At 38.3% G+C, this 16370-nt stretch overlaps 1 protein-coding gene across 1 annotated transcript in view; it reads right to left on the bottom strand.

Annotated features, from left to right (window-relative positions):
• The window catches only part of LPAR1 (lysophosphatidic acid receptor 1), a 148311-nt gene that overhangs the window by 63055 nt on the left and 68886 nt on the right, over window positions 1–16370 (bottom strand). Inside the window, 2 exon segments of the mRNA XM_021001839.1 lie at window positions 3973–4698; window positions 4701–4719. Of these exon segments, the coding sequence (XP_020857498.1) occupies window positions 3973–4698; window positions 4701–4719 (745 nt within the window).

Here is a 16370-nt window from a genome sequence, read left to right as displayed (position 1 = left end):
TGGCCCTAGAGTCAAGAGGACCCGAGTTCAAATCTGGTCTCAGACCAGACACTTGACTCTAGCTGTGTGACCCTGGGCAGTCACTTAACTCCAATTGCCTTGACAAAAACAAACAAACAAACAAAAAAACTACAACCTCTCTCCCTATCCATTGTCTCTCTATCAGGAGATTGTTGGCCTTTGAAATCCTTAAGGCACCCACAACCTAGGAAGGAATTTAAAAGGTTGGGTTTTCTCCCCAGTTAAATTTCAGTTAGGTGCTGGACTAAAGGAATCATCTTATTTCTCCTAAGTCTTTGAAGATGGAACTGAAGGAGAAGATCAAGTAGGCACCTCTTAGTAAAAGTATTTCTACTTCCCTTTCTCTTGCAAATCTGAAGGGGAAATCTGGAAGATTATCTCTACAGCATTATACACATATACAGACAAGTGTTGTGTTATCTCTAAAGCTTCATATTAATGATTACACATAATTTGGCTTACTGACAAAAAAAGTACAACCCTCAGACCTCAGTCAAGCATTCAAACTTTCCACAGAATGGACACAATGTCCAAAAATTAAGTTCAAATTAACTTTATTTCTGACCAAAAACAAGGGGTCGAATTAGAAATTAGAAAGTCCATAGGAAGAGAGAAAGAGAGAGAACAGGAAAGAAGAATAAATACAAAACCTTGCTTGTGGTGGGTTAGCAATCAAACGATCCTGTTTTAAGTTATCCATTTCTCATCATATCTGTTTCATTCTTCAGGATTCCAACAATTTTTTCTATTAAGTCAACTACAATTCTTTCTCTTTTCCCTCATAATAAGTGAAGTAAGGTTTAAACTCAACCATGCAACATTCTGAGTTGTCTGTCTGTTCCATGAAAACTTTCAGATGAATTTGAATGATTTTTACCAAACTTCCCGCACAACTAAAGAGCACAAGCTACACTCTAAGATTTAACTTGAGAGGTCAGTTCATGATCTTGTCTTGTGACGTTAGACAAGTTACATAACTTCCACGGACTCTTACTGTCTCAGCTATAACCGAAAAGATAGGGTGGCACAGATTACCTCTATTCAGGTCATAGCTAGTTCTAAATCTTACATTCATGTAACAAAATGAAAGACCGTAGATTTCAAATGAACATGTATTCTTTGATGTCAGTGATGATAGCCTAGAGAAGGGCTTCTTAAACTTTTTCCACTCTGACCCCTTTTCACATTTTGGCAGCATTTCTTGGCATCAGGTGGCCTGAGGGCATGTGCAGTGCAAAGTACACATGCTTTGTGTTCAAAACCAAAGCTGCAATGAAGTTGTGATGCAACACAGGCAAGCACTGCCAGAAACACCTCAGATTCATCATGTGTTTGATTTTGAATTAATTTTTGGTCATTGTACATGTTCAGAAACCTTTTAGTGTTTTTTTTTCAATTTTCAATATAACTTCATTTGCATAATCTGAAATGTATACAGAGTGCAGTTATTAACTATAAACTAGTACAACTGTTGTCAGGAATCTGAAAGTATCAGCCTGATTCCATATCACAATTCAAGATATTTTTTTTCTTTAGGAAGTGCCATTACCTGTGAAGGGATATTCAGTGGGGTAAAGGGGTCCTGTGATCCATCCAGAAGGAATACTATCCTCTAAGAAACAAAACAATTCTTCTATACTTCCCTGGGCTTCAGTCAGCTTAAACTGGCTCTGGGTCAGATGATGCTTGTCTAGATCTTCAAACCCATTACATAGGGAAAAAGTGGTATGAAGCTCCTGCATGTCATAGCAGGCCTGTTGGAGCTCGTCTTGTAGGCTGCTTGAGAGACCTCGGACTTTAGGCAGGACATCCATGAAGGCCGACTGTAATTTCAGGGCAATGCTGTGAGACATGCCCAGAGCCCAGATTTCCAGGAGCTGTGTATTACCGTCCACATTTTCGGACTGGCTCCTACTCCACCTGATCCACAGCTCAAATAGGGCCTTCTGGTAATCCTGCTGATCTTTAGACCCTTTCTTGCACCCATGTGGGGTGTGACCCACAGTTTAAGAAGCGTTGGTCTAGAGTTCACCAAATCACTTTTTATGACCACAGATTTAGACTCTGAGCCTGCCAGGTAAGCACTACTGGACGTCTAATTCTGAGATCTGCACCCAGTGCCATACATTCTTAATGCTCAAGAATGTGAAATACTGCTTTGTGTGGTATTCTTTTTTTCTTCTTTTTATTTCAAGAGTACACTGACAGGAAAAGGAGTAAGTATAATTGAATATTAGTCACATAATGGTTGAACTTTATTAAAAAAATTACCTGTAATGCTTATCTGGCAGGATTCAACATTATGCTTTAAAAAAAAACAACTAAAAAAACTAGATCTGTGATTCCATCAGTACAGGGAGCGCCAATGAAAGAATCCCTTTATTAATTTAGGTTGGCATCTCCTCTACAACTATTTTAGAGAGCTGCCTGGGAGCACCAAGGGGTCAGGTGATTTACCCAGGCACAGGGGTGGGAAACCACATGTGGCCCTCTAGGTCCTCAAGTGTGGCCCTTTGACTGAATCCAAACTTAACAGAACAAATTCACTTAATAAAAGGATCTGTTCTGTAAAACTCGGACTAAGTCAAAAGGCCGCACTCAAGGACCTAGAGGGCCACATATGGCCTCGAGACTGCAGGTTCCCCACCCCTGGGCCCCAGCATAATGAAGCTACTATGTGTCAAAGGCATGACTCAAACCCCAACCTGAGCAACCCTCCATTTAGTACGTCACATAGCCTCTCTAAGACAACACTTAAGTGATGTTAATAGTCTGTCAAAACTTGCTTCATAAAGTAGATAAAACGAGTGACACAATATAACACTTCCATAGAACTGTCTTCCGGATCCGTGCTACAGGATGGCCTTCGAAGTGTAACCACCTCATAATTAGGATATTTTAGTGTTTCATAAATTTTATCTTTTCCTCCGTGAATTTGGTCCAATGTAGCCTTGACTTATACTTGTTTCCATTCCATGGCAAACAATAAAGCATTCTAGTAAATTTTCTTAGGGAAAAGCAAACTATAATTAGATACCCATCTAATTAGGAATATGAAAGGTGAATTGAAATCACATAAACGAATGCTTTGACCATACAATTTGTACGGATGAGAGAAATCTTATAAGGAAATCTCTTCCACATGATTTTCTTGCCTTTTAAAATTTAGGATAAATTTGTATTCATTTAAATACAACTTTACAGGAGAATATTAGCCTTTCTATTCAAAATTTGAAGTATTTTCATTTGCTTAAGTAGAGAAGGACAAAGATATTGCTTTGTCAGCCATGACTCAATTTACCAGTATATAGGGTCACCATTACTACAGAAGTAAAAACAATTCAGAGCAAAAACAATTCAGAAGATTAAATATCTTTAGTTAAGAGGGCTGTTAGAGCTGTTTGTTGCAAAGAATCTCTTACTCTGTGTGGAAAATCTCGACAAAAGCATTATTTATCAGCACTTACCTGAGGTAGTAAAAATTACAAAAAGTGAACTCTTATTCAGAAATATTGATGAAAATAACTACTTATGGAAATATGTAGTTAAAAATCACATACATGTAAGAGAATGCTTTACATCTGATAACTGAATTAAAAATACACACACATGGCCTACGGCATATACTAAATGCAAAGCCTTTTCAAGTTAAAAAAAATTTAAGTGAGACCAAGTTTCATAATTTCAACTTAGCTAAAGTCTTCCATGAATGGCCATTTCCTCCTTATCATTATAATACCATTAGGGGAACCCACCCCCAAAACAGACACCCACACTAGCAGACCTAACATCCAAAGATTCAGTATTGAGGCCAGCTTGTTTTTTCTTTCCCTGCTTAACATGCACATACTTTTCTGGACCAACATTCTCTACTATTCCAGTTCATCTCTACTATTAATTGTTAAAGCATTAGGAATTTGGAAAGAAATTTTCAACCAAGACAGCACTTACCAAGCACAATGACCACAGTCTTCAGGAGACTCATCATGGTGTCCCGATTCCTCCTTGGTCCAGAACTATGTCTAGACATTCTCATAGTCCTTTGTCGGACATAGCCAAAGATATGGGCGTACAGGACCACCATTACTACAAAAGTAACCAGGTTGAAAATAGCCCAGAAGACTAAGTAAGAGTCACTGTAGAGAGGTGCCATGTTGGAACAGTTAGTGATGTCACAGATACAGTTCCAGCCCACACTGGGTATAGCACCCATTACAATGGCCATGGTCCAGATGACCACAATAACAACCACCACCCTCCTGTTGCTCATCCGGGTATGCAGCTGCATGCGAAAAACTGTAATGTGTCTTTCAATTGCTATAGCCAGCAAGTTTGCTACAGAGGCCGTCAGGCTAGTGTCAATGAGACCCTGGCGAAGAAGCCAGGTGCTTACAGTCAGTCTTCGTGTATTGGGCCCTGTGTTGAACATTAGATAAAAGTATGCCAATCCAGCAAAGAAATCTGCAGCAGCCAAGTTAGCCATTAAGTAATAAATAGGAAAGTGGAAGCGGCGGTTGACGTAAATCGCCACCATGACCAGCAGGTTGGCCAACATGATGAAGATACAGACAGTGATTCCAAGTCCCATCACAAGCTTGCTGACAGTATTCCATTCTGTGGCGAGGTACTTCCCACTCCGGTTGTAAAAGAAGGCAATGGATTCATTGTAGTAGCATGTGGTTCACTCATAGCCATGGACTGAAAGACAAAGGGGGAATAAAAAGGAAACAGAAAGGGGGAAAAAAAACAAAACACCAAAGATCAGAACTTAAAGACATTCTATCTAGTTAACACAACATTTTCTCTGAATATGGCAGTCATAAAGAAAAAAAAAAGAAACAAAAAATTTGGAAATTTGATACTGTGTAATAAGCATTCCATGAGCTACGTTAAAACTATGGGGCTTGTCACACTATAACTGGCTTCAAGATTAAAGGCAGTCGGGTTTAATGAATCCAAAACAAGGTCTGAGCTTTGTGGTCAAATTTCATTGAAGCCTGCTGGAAATGTCACATGGTAGATAGAGAAATTTTGCTTAAAAATACATCATTTCACAAAATGAGGCAGAACACTACAACTAGCCCACAAAACTCATATGTATGTGTATGTATGTATATATGTTTATGCATTTGCCTGTTTGGAGAAACTCAAAACAGTTGATCACATATGTGACATAAAAATCCCATTATTTTGCATGGCTATTTCTTGTAGACTCTCTGACAGACAATAGATACAAGTGAGCACCCTGTAAAGCAGCTTCCTACACAGAATTTTAACCTCTAAATGAGATCACAATGGACCAAAGGAGCATAGCACAGTGCCTGGTATGTGCTCAAAATTCTTGTGTTCAGCACTGGCTACCCTCAAAGACTTCCTATTAACAAAATAATGTCCATAACTATGAAGTGTGATGGTCTTGACTTTAGATAATGTCTTTACAAGACATGCACCATTAATGAAACATCTGAAGATCAAACAATACTATGACACTTTCTCTAGAAAGCAAATATACTTGTGATGGGATAAGAAGAATTTATTCCAAGACATTTTAAAGTTAATTAAAGTTAATTAGTTGAAATTCATTTCCTTGTGCTTCAATATCAGCATCATGTAGAGTATAAGTTCCCTGAAGGCAGGGCTCGTTTTATGCTCTTTTATGCTTACCCTTCATGACACCTTAAATAATTCTCATCTCCTAATAGGCATTCAATAAACAGTGGTTGAATGACATCTATTAATAACAGCTATTTCTTGGGCATCCAGGGACTCTGTATGGTCCTGTATTAAGCACTGGAGAATTCCAACTAACATAACACAGATGCTAAATGGGTTCATTGAGTTTTTGGAGGAAACTAATAGATCTTAAAATGCTGAAGCATGACGTCAAAACCTTTGCTTTTATAGCCCCATAGTAGACTCTATGGGGATATATAACTGGAGGACACAGTTACTACCCCTGAAATATTTATAACTCATTCATGCAAACATATACATAAACTAAACCACAGAATAACAAAAAGTACATTACAAAAAAAGGTCCTAAACGTTTATACCTGAGAACAAAAGCCAAGCCATGTAAAGGAGTGATCAGTTTTAGACAGAAACAGACAAGAAACGATATGTGGAATATTGAGTCAGATCATAAAGGAAGGGATTATAGGCAGCTAGGTGGCACAGTGAATAGAGCACTGGGCCTGGAGTCGGGAAGACTCTTCTTTGTGAGTTCAAATCAGGCCTCAGATACTTACTACCTGTGTGACCCTGGGTAAGTCATTTAACCCTGTTTCCCTCGGTTCCTGGTCTGCAAAATGAGCCGGAGAAGGACCAATACCTTAGTCAAAAAACCCCAAATGGAGTCACAAAAAGTCAGAAATGACTGAACACTTAACAAAAAAGGAAGGGATCGATATGGCTTAGTGCTGAGTAGCCAAAGGGCATCATAAAGTACTGAGCAGTCCAGCTGGAGCAAAGGGACTGTGGGCTGAGTTGTAAGCAAAAAGAGGGAGACAGGAATAAGCATTTATAAAGCACTTGCTATGTCCCAAGCACAGTGCTGAGCGCTTCACAAAGATTATTTGATTTGTTTCCAACTCTGCGAGGCAAGTGTTATTATTATTCCCATTTTATAGTTGAGAAAACTGAGGCAGACAGAGGTTAAGTGAGTTGCCCAAGATCAAAGGTATGTGTTTTGGGGAGCTAGTCTGTGGAGGGCCTAAAATTCTAGGCTCAGTTTAGACGTAAAACTATAGGCAATATGGTTCTTGACCAAATGAATGACCTAATAATAGGTGAGTACATTTTCCCCAAACCTGGATGTGTGGTGTGTTTCTTCATCATCCCTCCTAAACCTGCCCCTGGCTCCCAATTTCCCTCTTTAGAGAGTACAGTAGTATCTTCCCTAGCTTCCTTCAAGTCTCAACTAAAATCCCACCTTCTACGGGAAGCTATCCTCAATTCTAGTGCCTTTTCTCTGTTATTTCCAACTTATCCTATATGTAGCTTGTTTGGACATTAAATATTTGCATGCCATCTCCCCCATTAGACATCTTGAGAGCAGGGATTGTCTTTTTCCTTTCTTTATATCACCATCAATTAGCACAGTGCCTGACTCACCCATGCTTAAGATTATGAGGAAAGACATAGTTAAACTTTCCCTTTCCCTTACCACCTATGTGGAAAAAGTTGTCATGTCAGTTTTACCTGTGCAATATTTCTCAAACCTATCCGAGGTGACCTTGGAGCCTGGATGACTAGGGTCTGCCTCTGACACACCTGTCACTTAACAGGTTGAGTCACTTAACTACTCAGTTCTTCAGACAGCTAAGACACTAAAAAGAAGGTGCTGACCTGCAGCTGCAGAAGGCATTTCCCTGTACCAAGGGGATGACATTTAATCTCTATTCTTATTGTATATGCTATAAAAGCATAGCATTGAGGTCTTTGGAGTGAAGAAGACCTGGACTGGACCAGAAGAGGAAGTCTTTCCACTGACACAGTAGCCCTGAGCAAATCACTCAGTAGTATCAAACTCAAATTGAAACATATTCCTGTGGGCCAGTAGAAAAAAGCAAATTAATATTCTCTCTATTGTAATTTTAATTTATTTTGTCAAACCTTTCTCAATTACATTTTAATCTGGTTCAGGCCACATTTGGGAGTTTTGACACCTCTGTGACTGTAAATTAGGAGCAGCTGGGTGGCAGGGCAAATAGAGTGGATAGAGCCCTGGAGTCAAGAGGACCAGAGTTCAAGTCCAGCCTTAGACATTTGACACATACTAGCTGTGTGACCCTAGGCAAGTCACTGGCAAAAAAAAAAATTACTATTAAGTTGCAAAGAAGGAATTAACTCAGTCATAAGTTCCCTACATTAATGAAACACAGGTCCAATCCCTACCCATATTCTATGCACAAGGCACATGCTAGATATCAGACATGAGAAGGAGCTTACAAACCCTTATGTGATAAGATGTGTAACAAATACAATGGATACAGCAAGTTAGAACAGGATAAGTACAAAGGAGAGATCAAATAGAGTAGCCTGAAAAATTCAGGGAGGGAAAGATCATTTCTGACTGCAGGGATGTGAAGGCTGAGGGACTTCATGGGGTAGAGCCCCATATCCCCTCTCTCTTCACATTGCTACCATTCTATGTCAGATCCTCATCACTTCTTACCTGGGCTATTTTAAAAATCCTCCTCATTGCAGAAGATAAAACAGAATTGGCCCTCCAAGGCCCTCAAATCTAACTGCAATGGACGCTTTTGACCTTAACACACACTCTTTGTGAAATCTCTGTACTTCTGATATTCTAACCCAGCTATTTCCCAATCTCATTTGGCCTCCATTTTGTCACTTTCATTGATGTGAGCCATCTCTCATGCCTGAGATATTTTCTTAAAATTATTCTCTTCATTTAAAGCCCTATACAGATGCTACTTCTTCCAGGAAACCTTCCCACGATATCTTCCTACCTCTATCCCCCATAGAATTTAGAGGTAGAAGAGAACTCAGATCATCTAGTAGAATCCCCCGATTTCATATATGATCCTCCTACGATCTCTTCCTCTGCAAGTTTTCTTGGAGCATTTTGTCCAGGGCCTGGTACAGTATTTGGCACACAGCAGTCATATAGTAGCTGTCTGGTTCTCAACACGGTCCTACCACTTCTATTAGTAGCTAAGTTCCTTGGGGATAGGAACTGAATCTTGTTTCAACTTCATGTCTCCTGGGCTTTGAGATGCCTTAAACATGTTGTTGTTATTCAGTTCTTTTTCAGTTATATCTGACTCTTCCTGACCCCATTTGGGGTTTTCGTGGCAAAGATACTGCAGTAGTTTGTCACTTCCTTCTCTAGCTCATTGTACGGATGAGGAAATTGAGGCAAACAGGGTGAAGTGACTTGCCACGGTCACATAGCTAATAAGTGTCTGAGGCCAGATTTGAACTCCAGGCCTGGTACTCTATCCCCTGCACCACTTAGCTATCCTTTGACATATGCCTTAAACATAGTAGACACTTAATAAAGTTTAGGTGTATTGAATTAGCATGTGAAAAAAGATTACTATAACAGCTAAATGAAGAAATGACTAGAATGGCATCACTAATCCATGTTAAAAAAAAACTAAGTGTACCTCTCATGAGAAGTGCTTGCTCTCAGGAATGAGAAAGACAATTGCTTCATGTCTTGAAAACAAATATAGAAAAGTCTTAACAGTCTACCTTCCACCAATGATATACACAGATAGGAAAATAAATAAAATCACTACTTTTCCCACTAGCCTCATATAACCTGTTACTCTCCCTGGTTATTTGCAAGGCTGGGGTCAAGGTTACCACCAGCATAACACAGCTGTGATAGTAATCAGGGCAAATCACTAATAAAGTTCAAACAGGCAAGCTGGCAGCTGATTAACTCTTCCTACTGTGACAAACCATGTAATCGAAGGTCACAGGCCAAAAAGTACTCACTACTCTATTGAACCACAGGATGCCAAAGCAAACAAGACTAGGGCTTTAATACTAAAATACCGAGTCTGTTCCAATGGTCGGCCAAGAAAAAAGAAACCCTTTCTTTCACTTGCAAGAAAGAAAGAAGGAAAGAAATGAAGGGGGGAGGGGAAAGGAAAAAGGAGGAAAAGAAGGGAAGGGTCACAGAAAAATTCATTCCCCAATTCAAAAACTAGACAAGATAACTACAATAAGTGGAATAACAGAAATGCACCCTTCAGAAATAAGTACAGATCAGGTAATGTGTTCCAAGGGTCAAGGGTCTCCTTTGTTCTAACTGCCTGAGTGGTATTACACTTATTTGTGTGCATGTCTTATCTATCCTACTACTCTGTTAGCTCCAAAAGGAAAACACCTGCTCCTCCACATTCTCCTACGACTACACATAGTAAAAACTTAGCAAATTATTTCTTGAATTCAAAAAATAAGTAAAAAAAGCTATGGATGTTTCCAGTCCATCACTTCTACCTATATTCCAAAAGGGAAAAGATTTGTTTATTAGACCAGTGGAACAGATGTTCCAGATCTCCCAAAGTTTACCTCAAGCTATCATATAGTCTCACAAGAAGTCATAACAAAAGTTGCCTGGCCCAAATTTTGAAGGAACATATGGAGCTCATCTTTACAATGTACTTGTAAAAAGGGGCAGTGGGAGTAAAGAGGGGATGGAGAGGGGAGAGCAAGGAGGGAATCCTTTAAGATTCTAAGATTTTATTGAGACATGCGAAAAGGGAAACAAATGATCCAAGCTCAAAGTTCCCTTCTAAGTCACAGAGAAGTGAATAAATCTTGACATAAGACCATTCAAACACAGGCCCTAAGGGCATTTAATTTTGGGGAAGAGAGTTCTTACTGTGAGAGGAAGGAAAAACCAGACATAAGAACTTTTGGCTACAGATGGGACTATCCCTATTGAAGTTTCAGTCTTATGGATAGTACCCCTACCTAAGAGTAGGAATCAGAGTGGGGAAGAGGGGGGTGGAGAGGGATACTTCAAGAGTCTAAGCTTTTATGGACCCAATGACCCAAATGACCCAAGTTCAAAGGTCCATTCTAAATGATCGACGAATGATTAATTCTTGGCAAAAGAACAAGAAACTAAGTTCTAGGCCTTATTTTGAGCCCTGGAGGATGGGCCCAAAGTCACACAATTAATGGCACTTTCCTGATTTATAAAATAAGGAGACTGGACTAAAACTCTCAAGTCCCCACTTATAGTATGGAGTCAGTGGGCAACACTAAATTGGAATACATGAAGAAATGAATTGGGAAGGCAACAATGACAAAACGAAAATTACAATTCCTCACCAGTATTCAAATTGAAAGCCAAACACAAATTAGTGTGGGAATATCTGTCATGACATCTACAAAGTAGAAGCTAAAATAGTTTTGATAATAATAGCTAAAATTTACACAATATCATAGATATAGATGTGGAAAAGACTTCTCATTGTACAGATGAGTAATCAGAGATACTACAAATATTTTTGTATACATGGACTCTTTTTCTCTTTCTTCAATCTCTCTGGTGATCTTCTAGATCACCCTAGCTTCTTTGAGTCCCAAGCTAACTCTACTATAGCAGACTGCTTTCTCTTAGTAAATATTCTCTTGGAAATCATATAAAAAATCCACCTAGCTGTACAATGAAAGACTTTGTCAAATACCTTAATAAAATCTAGACTGATCAAGCATACTGAATTTTCCTGAATTCCCTACTATGAAAAAATAAAAATAAAAATTAGCAAGGTTGGCATGGTATGATTATTGGCATAGTATGATTTATTAAATCTATGCTAGCTCTTGATAACTACTTCCCTTTCTAAGACTTCACTAGCTGCTTAATCATCTATTCTAGCATTTTCCCAGTGATCAACAAACTCTCTAACCTGTTTTTTTAATCTACTTATCTTGTCATTTGGCATTTCTTCTCTGCTCTCCATGATTCCTCCCCTCACAGTAGTTCCTCAAATGTACCTGAAAAGCCTTTCAGTACTATGAGATTATCATTTGAGGTTGTAAGCTTTTTTCAGGTGGTCAATTCATCTACATTTTATAGACAGGTTCACTAACAGACTGTACACTTCTCCAAAATACAGACACTCTCCCAAAAGGGTATTTGAACTTGCAAGAGTTCAGATTACAATAAAAGCAATACAGTTCCTAATATTTCAGAGAAGTAACAAATACTCTTTCTCTCTCTCCAAACTACCTGGATGACCAGAAAGCTGTGGTTGCTTTTTTTTTAAGATCTAAGAAAAACACCATCTGTATGCCTCTTTAATTATTCCCTTTGACAACCTAATTCTATATAACTGATTGACTAAGCGTTTCATAAAGCTTGCACCTACTTAAAAGAGATCTGTCTTGAAAGCTTGAGGCTGGAGGGCCTTTCTTGACCTGCCAAATCCATAGAATATCCCTGAATGACATTCATTCTGTGGTAAATGGGGGAAAATTATTCCCACCAGAGGAATTCCCGAGTTGTTCCTAGCTTGAGAACTTTCATGGCCATACCTTCATATTCTACTATAAAAAACTACATTATTACTTGGGTTATCAATTTAGTTTTTCCTTTTCTCTAAAAACTTACCTATGTTCCTTTACTCTAGGGGAAAATTGTTTCTCATTTCCTTAAACTCTACCCACCCCCACATCCTGGAGATTAGGGGTATGGCACCTCCCCTCCCCCCACAATCTAGAAAATACACATAAAATTTTTGGCCTTCCCTTTGTATCAGAGAAGTCTGAATTACGATATCAAAAGAGAAAATGTTGATAATACTATACATATATTTCATGCATTTCTGAGTCTCTTAACTTTTTCTGTGTCATCTGTGGCTTTTACAAAAAATTTCCATTTAATTTCTTATGCCAACCCATGATACTGAAACCATAACAGGGAAAGTCATGATGAGGAAGGGATAACTGTATTATTATTTCCTCCAAACTCCATTGTTTAAGAATAACTACAACATTTATAAGTTGCAAATATAACCCACAGTTTATCTTTAAGTCTATGCCATGTCCATCCATTAACCTGAGTCTTCAGTGCCCTCATTGATGAGTCATTTGATGTATCTGTTCTGATATTCATGATGCTCCCCTTGATATGGTGTGAATTTCTTGCCCTGTCCCAGATCATCTCACCTTGAAGGAGACTAACAGTGCATGCACCAGGGTTACAACCTTGGACTTGGCTTTGACAAGGGTTGCTGAGGTGCAGCTGCTAAGAGGTCAGACCTATAAGAAGCCAGACAGATGCATAAACAAGAAAGTGGCTTCCTGAAGGGAAACCTGATCGGCCACAGAGCCTCTCTAAGGACACTATGTAATACAGGTAATCACATCCTGAAGAGCTCCTGGACCAAGCTTTCCAGAAAGAAGGTGATGCATTTCTGGATTGAGTGGGAACTGGAACTAAGGAACAGCATCATTCAGAGACAGGGGATAGAGAAGCAAGCCTGAAGCCCCTTTTTACTACAGTTACACAGACTGTACAGGTACAAGGACAGGAGTAAACTCTCTAGCGACCCCAAAATCCTGCCTCCTTTCCCAACCCCATGCAAGGGAGATAAAAGCCTACAAGAGAAAGAAAGTTGCTTTGACTGTTTATATACTCAGATATGAGACCTAGGTGATGTAGTAGGTGGAACATTAGGTCCAGAGTCAGGATGATCTGAGTTCAAATCCAGCCACACATAATTACCAGCCGTGTGACCCCGGGCAAGTCACTGCCTAAGTTTCCTCTACTATAAAATGCAGGTAACAACTACACCTACCTCACAAAGTTTCCATAAGGGTAAAATAATATTTGTAAAGCACTTAGCACAGTGCCTGGAACATAGTAAAGCTTCATAAACGCTTGTTCCTTTTTCTTCCTTTTTATTTTGGGAGTCAAGTTAAAGAATGCCTTCACTATAGTCAATGTTTCATTAAGTGAGTAATCTGAGAGCCATTTCATTTTTTCAGAGACTTAAGCATAAGCCAAATCCTAGTGTTCCTTGGGAAACTCCTAAGTTTCTTGGAGAAAATGATTTTGAGAAAGGGGGGGGGGGAACTTTTATAGATGCAATGACCAATCATACTTCCAAAAGAGCAAAAATGAGGTATACTACGTAGCCAAGGCAGTAATCTGTTTTGTATGACTATGCATATTTGATTTAAAAAACAGATTTAATTTCTTTTTGTTGTAATTGTTTTTGCTTTTCAATAGGGGGAGGGGGTTGGTAGGAGAAAAAACATACTCTTGTTAACTGAAAGATAAAATTAAAAAAAAAAAAGAAAAAAGCTGCTTACTGAGGAATCCCCTTCCCCTCTCAGCCAAGATTGAATATAAAGCTTTTTAGGCCATGAGTTTGAAAATCAGTTTGATTGATTAGGAAAAGTGCTGAAATGTGATTTGGGAGACATGAGTCCTAGACCTGGCTCTGCCAAAGCTAAATCACCTGGCTTTGCAACTCTCTAAGCTTCAGTGTCTTATCTAGCAAAACAAAAAAGTTGGCCTGAAGTAGGCTTTCTTAACGATGTTTGGGTCATGGACTCCTTTGGCAATCCAGTGAAGTCTAGCGACCCCCTTTTTCAGAATCATATTTTTAAATGCCTAAATTAAAATATAGGATTATCAAAAGATTTTTTAAAATCAAATTCAAGGACCCCAGGTTAGGAGCTCCTGGTCTGGGTGACCTAAAGTGCTTTTCAAATCTAAGATTTATAGTTCTTTTTGATGGTTTTTTTTTAATGTGGAAATACTGTTTTCTATAAATTCTACTAAGTAACATATTTCTGATGCCTTCTGTTTTAGGATCTGGCTTAAATATCAGAGTATGGGTGCAGAAATACAAAAATAGCACATGCAGTTATTTGTGAAAGTAACTTTCTAACTGAACAGTTTTAGCACTTTAATTTGAGGGAAGTTCTTAGGTGCCTGTACATAATAAGCAAGTAGCAGAGTGATCATACATCAAATGAAGGTCGATTGGGAATAAGACAGTCTTATTACAGCAAGGTATAATCCACAAAAGACAGAAATCCTATTGGAAACTATGATTACCACCTCCAGATAGCTCGTAAGACCAATAGGATGTAGACCTTTCATAGTATTTGGTCACTATAAGGTTACTACAAAAAAAAAACCAAAAACAGCCAAGGAGAAAGGAAGACATACAACTTTTAAGAAATGGGTTGGGGGAGGTGATGGAAGAAAGTTTCACTAATTATTAAAGAAATAAAACAATTAGAAAGTTTTTGCTATAAATAAAAAGAAATTCAAAAGGTCTCATTTGTGGCTTACCCTAGACATCATTATAGTTTTGTCTTATGAAAAGGATATGCTCAAACCACACCCTTGGGTCCAAAAATAGATATACCTTCAAATTTTGCTCCAAGTTTATAAAGGCAAAGGCATAAGGGGGAAAATGATGGGTTAACCTTTACCAATAAGCAAAATGTTATTCTGAATTCTACTACATTAGCTGATGTAAGGCATTTAGGATTTAATAGAAAACAGAGTCTAAGATGGAATAAATTAGATGGCTCAGTGTTTACCTCTAAAATATTTTTTCCTGGCACCATTCTGTACTTTTCCATATACACATAGCACTCATCTAAGTTTACTTTTCTTTGACAGACCTTTTGATGTATCACAAAAAAAAAATCTAGCAAATACAAATTCCATATGTGAAGGTAACAGAAATTTATCATCTAGGGTCTCCCCCAAAAGAAGACCAGTCAGGTCAGCCAGAACAAAGTCTGTTAATAGAATGTGTCCAATTTATAATAATTAGAGAATGCTTCATATCAAACTTAGTCCCTTCAGTCCAAAAACAAAGCATTTCCTGGACATTGAACTTATATATTTAATGATTTTTACAGTAATGAAAAAAGTAGATTGCTTCCTTTATCTTTATTATATAGTGATGACTTCCAGACATCTACTTCTAACATATCCCTGATAAAAATAGAGCACATTCAACAATAAATATATATTTAAATACTTTTATGTATTTGATATGTGCAATGCGATAGGATCTGGTGTGATAGGAACTGGTGGAGACGTGGAGATAAAGAAGATGAGGACCTCACCTTCAAGAAACTTACAATCTATATATTTGTAATTGAGCAGCCTGTAATTTTTCATTACATTTGCCTCATTGTGTCTATAGTGGATTAATACTTTTTCAATTAATCTATTTTTAATCTACATTTATACATTTTTAATCTAATCAATATATTAAAGCTTAAACTAGTGGGCTGGGGACAAAAAGAAAAGAGGAATGGAAGTTACAGATATTTAGATATTTTTATAGAAGAAGAAACTGAAACCCAGAGGTGGAATAACTGTTTTCAAGGTCATATAGCCAGTCTGGGGCAGATTTGAAAGCAGAAACTAGGCTCCTAATTCCTAGTTCAATGTTGTTTCTACTACTCAGAATAAGGAAGAGGGCCAAGGCTTGAAAGAATGTTTCTCTTACAATGTGGATGTCCACTGTCCTCCTCCAAAAGTATCTACTCCCAGAGTCAGCTCTGAATCTTTTAAAACAGGATAGCTTGTAAAAATTGATGTATTTTGCAGAGGGGAATCCCAGTGTAATGATGCTGTCTTTTAGAAGAACCAAGTTAGCTCTCTCATTAACAAAATGGGAGACTTCTAGAATGTACAAACCAGCACTCAGGATAAAGACTTGAGGGCAGAATGCTTTAATCTAAGTCAGATCCTAGAAATGAAAGTTTTTACATACTGTGCTTAGCAATCACAATAGCTTCAGAAGTAGATAGTGAAACAGACTCTGGGAATAAATCCTGCCTCATACTTACTATCTATAAATGACCTTAATGAA

Source organism: Phascolarctos cinereus, unplaced genomic scaffold, assembly GCF_003287225.1.
Source record: "Phascolarctos cinereus isolate Bilbo 61053 unplaced genomic scaffold, phaCin_HiC Scaffold_4;HRSCAF=312, whole genome shotgun sequence".
Taxonomy (NCBI): Eukaryota; Metazoa; Chordata; class Mammalia; order Diprotodontia; family Phascolarctidae; genus Phascolarctos; species Phascolarctos cinereus.
This window is presented reverse-complemented; position numbering and strand designations above follow the sequence as displayed.